Source organism: Asparagus officinalis, chromosome 5, assembly GCF_001876935.1.
Source record: "Asparagus officinalis chromosome 5, Aspof.V1, whole genome shotgun sequence".
In the NCBI taxonomy this organism is placed as follows: domain Eukaryota; kingdom Viridiplantae; phylum Streptophyta; class Magnoliopsida; order Asparagales; family Asparagaceae; genus Asparagus; species Asparagus officinalis.
Window position 1 is genome coordinate 128486888 of NC_033798.1, and position 5884 is coordinate 128492771.

Sequence of the window (5884 nt, forward strand, 5' to 3'; positions counted from 1 at the left end):
CCCCCCCACCCCAAAAAATAAAAAGAAAAAAAGAAAAAGAAAAAGAAAAAGAAAAGAACTAGCCAAGTGCTCCCAGTCAATGCGATGGATCATGCTGATTTCGTACGTAGGTCATTGTGACATTTTAGATATAGGGGCTATTTGGTTGAGCGGAAATAGAGCTACAGATGTGAATACTGTAACCGGATTTATCTTTCCATTGTTTGGTTTGCAACATTTTAATTAGGAAAGATAAATGTTCTTACATGTGTAGAAAAAGTTGCAGAAATGCTGCAACCTCCAAATAAGGAAATTAAGAAATAACAAATAATTCTACATCATTAAAAAAAATCTTATTCAAAATAAGAGAATCATCTAGCTTCTACACCAATTGGTTTTCAACCAAGCATCGAATTTGCATTGGAAATCCCCGAATAAAATTGCAAATTTCCGAACAATGGATTAGAAGATGATCTCATGCAACATTTGGTGTTGCCACATTTGCTGCAAGTTATTTTGTAGCAAACTAAACATAGATTTCTCAATTTTGGTAGATATGAAGATAAATATCTGATATTTTTTGGTAGAGGTGTATTTTGATCTACTGTTTGGGCTCATCCTGACTGATGGAAGGTTTTTGGAACAGGCAAGCACTAAAAAGATATCTTTTGTTCATCTTGAAGTCCACGAGCTTGCTTGTTTCGTTCGAAACTCTGCTGGGCATTATGCAGCCATCCACCGAAACTCTTCCAACTACTACCTCTCATCAGAATCTGTAGCCCTCTTTACCGAGCAGTATTCTGGAAAACCCACTTATATAATCGGGCAAATTGTGCACATTGAGCGTCGATTTGTGAGGCTGCCAACTTCACCAAGGACTGACTCTGATGCTTCTGAAAGCTCCAGCAACCGGCTATCTCCAGTTTCTTGTGATGTATCTAACACTTATGGACTTCCCGGTGGTTGTGAATATTTCATAGTGACAGTAGCGATGCTACCCGATACCATTGGTTCATCTCCTTCCTGATCTCCTCGCCTTCGGCTGAAATGAAGGAAGAAAAATTATAATAAGTGTAAATATTATGAACATACCTATGGTGGGTGGTATCGTCTTTTGTATAGATTATATACTCTTTTCTTATGTTGCTACTTCTCATCTGTGTATATACTGCACCCAACCTCCTGGTTCGATGCGGTTAGGATATGTGAATATTATTTAAACTCTTTTAATGGCATTCAGTCAAGATGATGGCTCATGGGAGGAAAACGAAAGGAATAACTTGCTAGGTTGGGCTTTGACTGATGATTTCATTTACTCTGATTTGGTGATTGCATTTGAACTTGGCTCTTCAGGGTGGTTTCGTCGCAATGGAGTTATTATCAGTACTTGGTCTTGGGGAGATAAACTGTCAAATTGTTGCGGGTCTACGTTAAATTTTTGGGCATTTCCAGAAGCATTGATGAACTGCATCAGTCTCTTGTTCTTAGCAGGCATCGTACCCATATTTGCTTCCATATTCCGGGATCCAAAATAATCTCATATGATTCAGATGATTTATATGTGGTTTTGTGATTTATTTGAAGTATAGTCGTAAATAGTCTCATGAATTTAATTATTTTAGATTTTACTGAAAAAAAGCATTGCTACAGTGAATATACTTGATTGTCAACATGAGAAATTTTACCATTCGAACACGCAAAGCCACAGCTAAATAGCTCCCCCATCTTCCACAAACTAATCATAACAAGCCGAGTCGTCAAATTTCCCCTCCGCTTCCTGTTCACTAGTGGAAAAATAGGCATCCTTGACGTGCTTTCCCGTCAAGAATGCCTAAATTCCCGTCGGCGATATATATCATTGACGGTTAGCCGTCAGTGATAGTCCGACTCAAACAATTATCTGCACTTCAATAAGAGAGACTTGACAAGAACTTTCACATGTTCGTTGATTACGGGGTTCTGATTCACATGAAGGCTGTCATCTGTACAACACCAACAAAAACAAGCCCAACATACAACGCCGTTCAAATTGGACAAGTTACCAATCTCTGAACCCTAAGAACATTTACCTAAGCATCATCATTACACCTCCAGAGTTCTATTCACAGATAGGATGCATAAAGACCCAGTCAAATGTTCATCTGGCCTGGTTATCCGAATCCTCTGCGATATTAAACAAGAACTGTGGTAACGACGCAATCCTAGGGAGATGCATCAGCAGCTCACCATATGACTCCTTTCTTGACATGCTCGGCGGTTTAAAATCCTCTCCTTCATCAGAGACATGAAGCAGTGGTTTCTTTTCCTCTTTATGCTCATCATCTGAAGCATCATTATCATCACCTGCTGTAGTTTGAGCCTTCTCAGGGTCTTTGTGTTGGATTAGGCAACATAGGGAATTGACCCTAGACATGAGAGACTGTTCATTAGAAGCCGAAGTGATTTGGGAATCGCTGAGAAGGTATTGTGTCAGATCCTCCAGCAGAGATTTGTTCAGTGATGAGTCGGTTGGTAAAATAGGGTTGCCCGGAGTTGTCTGCCCGGAGATACAGTGTCCAATGTGGTTCACTAGGTCAGTCACCGACATGGATGAGCGAAGTCCCGGAACTTTGATTTGATCCCAGCGCTTGGTGTCGTTCAACTCTTTAGTTGTGCTAATTGTAGGCTTGTCTTCCATGACTTGACTGTCCATTACTGAAATATAATTTAAAAAGTTAGGCCGAGGATAACACATGCCCAAAGAAAATAGCAGAATACACATTCATGCTTCAAGCAAAATCTTATATCAACCTCTAAGAAATTGTTCCCAGTAAAACAGATCAACGAGCCCATGAAAAATTAAGCAGCATGGCGGTTAGGATGGAGACCTTAACAACACAGCTAAAGAATGATCCAGGAACTACGGAGGTAGTTACTAATTGCTCATAACATCAGAAACATATAGAAAGGGAAAATTAAATGGGAAAAGCTTGAACAGAAAATAATCTTTGATATTTGCTCTTAACACACTGAAGGGCATGCACACAAAAACAAGCAATGAATCCTATATTATAGCAGATTTGTAGAAATACCTGAGCTAGGTGAAAGGGCCTCATGTTGAACATTGTCTGGCGTTCTACCAATAGGAGGCCTTATTTCATTCTTAGTCGAAGATGAAGGAGCAGCACATGGTGACATAGCATCTTGGAATATTGACATCTTGGAACCAAATCCATCCTTCAGATCATCAAAACCATGATGCTTCGATTCGTCATGGTCCTCAAATACAGAACACCGTGGTTCAAAGTAGGGAGATTCTAAGATAACCTCAGACTGTCTGCTAAGTGAGTTTAGGCGTGGATCACACTGAATAAGCTTTTCAAAATGCTTGCTTAACAGGCCTGGTGGACACTGAAGAAAATGCCTCCTACGAAAAGGAATTCATAAAACTTAGAAGAGGAAATGCCACAATTACAGTTCAATAGTTATCTTTCATTTATTAGAACTGCACTGTCTACATTTGATTAGTTACTAATATGGTTAATTGTATGAATTTTTACACATACCTGAAATAAGAATCAGACCCTTCTAAGTTTAAACCTTACTAGATTATACTCACTTTCAGATTGGTATGCAATATGCAGCAATGGAAATCAATCATTCTACGTCAATCAAGCTTCTGACACGCTAGTAAATAAGAGCGGAAAGAGACATGATACCAGTCACCATCAATGAAACAAAAAAGAAAGATATACAGACAGATTGCTATCTAAACATTTCTGATGGAATAACATTGTCATAATTATTTCATCAACTTAAACCAACTTGCTCTGAAAGTAAAGAAGTTGGTTAAGTTACGAAGCTTTTACACGATTATGTTATTCATTAAAATTTTCCATACCTAATCATTCAATTCATCTATTGCATAATATATTCTAAAAGAACAGAAGAATTACTCAGCACCATGTCCCTATCATGTCCATGACCTTTACATTAGGATTAATCCTTTACTGACCATGTGCGAATACATACAAGTATACAACTATGCTAATAATAGTTGCAACATGTAAATATATTGATGTATAAACATCTTCATTTTGTTTTCAGGCTAGTAGACAAGAGCCAATGCACACCAATCTATACCAGCACAAGATTGTAATTAAGCCTAGATACATTCACAAATGTGGAGATAGAAAAGTGGCAGGTAAGAGAAACACAAAAGTAAACACAGTAAAAACGTAGATAGTGGGAAAGGGGGAAAAAGAACAGGTATGATTGGAGAATGATAATACTGAGGAAAGGAGACATTAGACCGGCTCAGTTCATGCCCGCTGCAAATCAGTTAGAAACTTCGAACTAAACTATCTACATTGTCTTTGAAAAAGGCAGATGCCGAACATACACCAAATTTCTCAATCTTGAATATGAAGCCACCTGATTGCGTATGAGTCAACTGCTATTAAAACTAAGCAGAATATAAGATGTATGTTTACCTATGTATGCTTGCTTGACCATTAGTGAAATCTGAAGTGGCCTGCCACAACGTATGCTTCCGGGGTTGTGGATTGGTTTCTCGAAAGAAAAGAGGCTGCCTAGCCAACTAAACAAAAACAAGAAGTGGGCCGTATTAGAGAGATAAGACGGAAAGAAAAAGAGAAAAGAGAAAAAAATTTAGATTTACATAATGTGTTAAGAGCAACATTACCACTATATCTAACGTCCCAGGGGCATTGTCAGGGCAACTCGCTTTCAGAGCCGTTATATCTGACCATTGAATCTCAATCTTGCTCTTAAGACCACCATCAAGAACCTCCCACACGAGTTTATGCTTTGCATAATAGCACTTTGCAACCAAATCACCTTCATACCTTGAGACACACTGTTTAGTAATAGAATCAGTGAGTAATCAGCTATTTGTGATAAGGACAGAATTTTAAAAAGAATAAAAAAGCATCACTCATTAAGCTAAGCTAATTGGTTACCCTGCATCATTGAGTCTTATAAAAAAAATTCTGCTCTTCCGTTGCAACCAGAGGAAAACACAAAATGGTCCTGTTCAGGCATCTTAGACCAAACTAAAGCAGTTCAGGATATGAATGTCTCCCGAGATATGTAGACAAGGAATAAAGAAATTGACAGGATGATACAGTGTCACCATCTTCGTGTAGCTATGTGACCATACGGTAACCTAACTTTTTACCACAGCTATGGGAGAAGAACCATTTTCTGAATTATGGTTGTAGACATGAATGCACATCCAAATAAAGTTGAATGCTCTAGCAGGTATTTCAACAAGTAACAAATTGTTAACGCTTAATACACGAGGTACAAGTGCAGTGAAAGGAAAACTTGTGCTTACCTCCCAAGAGCCAATTTTCAAAAGAGAAGCAGGAAAGTTTGAAGCCTTTAACTTGTCAGTAATTCCTGAAACAGCAGTAGACTTCAGATCCTTCTTTTTCCCACCTTCAAGACCTCCGCTTCCTGCAATACAAGAAGCTGTAGCAGAACCTCCTTGAGAAAGCCTCATCTGAATCAGATCCAGAAAAGATGGACTCTTTTTCAGGCGTAGACCAAGTGGGCTAGGTTCATCAAGCAAACTGCATTGTATGGATTGCGGTGGAACCATTTCAGCATCTACATCCCACTGTTATGCAAATACAAAGTCATGAGCATACAAAAACGAAAATGATAGAGACATCAATGACAAAAGCAGTCTAACAAACTGGATAATTTTTTCAGCCCTCGCAAAGCATTGAATCTCGCTTTTATCCAAAAAAAGGAGAACGCTATACGTAAGTGCACTTATGCAACACAACGCCCAATAAAGATAGCTTTCTTTAACCAGAAGTTGCGTATCAAGCAAGAATTAGAGCAGCATCGACCTTTTTTCTTTTTTTTTTGTGGGGGTGGGGGTGGGGGTGGGGGG

At 38.7% G+C, this 5884-nt stretch overlaps 2 protein-coding genes across 2 annotated transcripts in view; one reads left to right on the forward strand and one right to left on the reverse strand.

Moving 5' to 3' along the window:
- The window catches only part of LOC109841280 (autophagy-related protein 11), a 16185-nt gene extending 14923 nt beyond the window's left edge, over window positions 1-1262 (forward strand). The window contains exon 5 of the mRNA XM_020410204.1: window positions 626-1262. Within this exon, the coding sequence (XP_020265793.1) occupies window positions 626-1006 (381 nt within the window). The 3' untranslated portion in view covers window positions 1007-1262. The remainder of the gene's footprint in view (window positions 1-625) is intronic.
- Window positions 1901-5884, reverse strand: part of LOC109841281 — a 7956-nt gene continuing 3972 nt past the window's right edge. Inside the window, exons 2-6 of the mRNA XM_020410205.1 lie at window positions 5318-5602; window positions 4664-4837; window positions 4452-4558; window positions 3051-3385; window positions 1901-2673 (exon numbers count right to left, since the gene is read on the reverse strand). Coding sequence (XP_020265794.1) covers window positions 2117-2673; window positions 3051-3385; window positions 4452-4558; window positions 4664-4837; window positions 5318-5602 — 1458 coding nt within the window. The 3' untranslated portion in view covers window positions 1901-2116. The remainder of the gene's footprint in view (window positions 2674-3050; window positions 3386-4451; window positions 4559-4663; window positions 4838-5317; window positions 5603-5884) is intronic.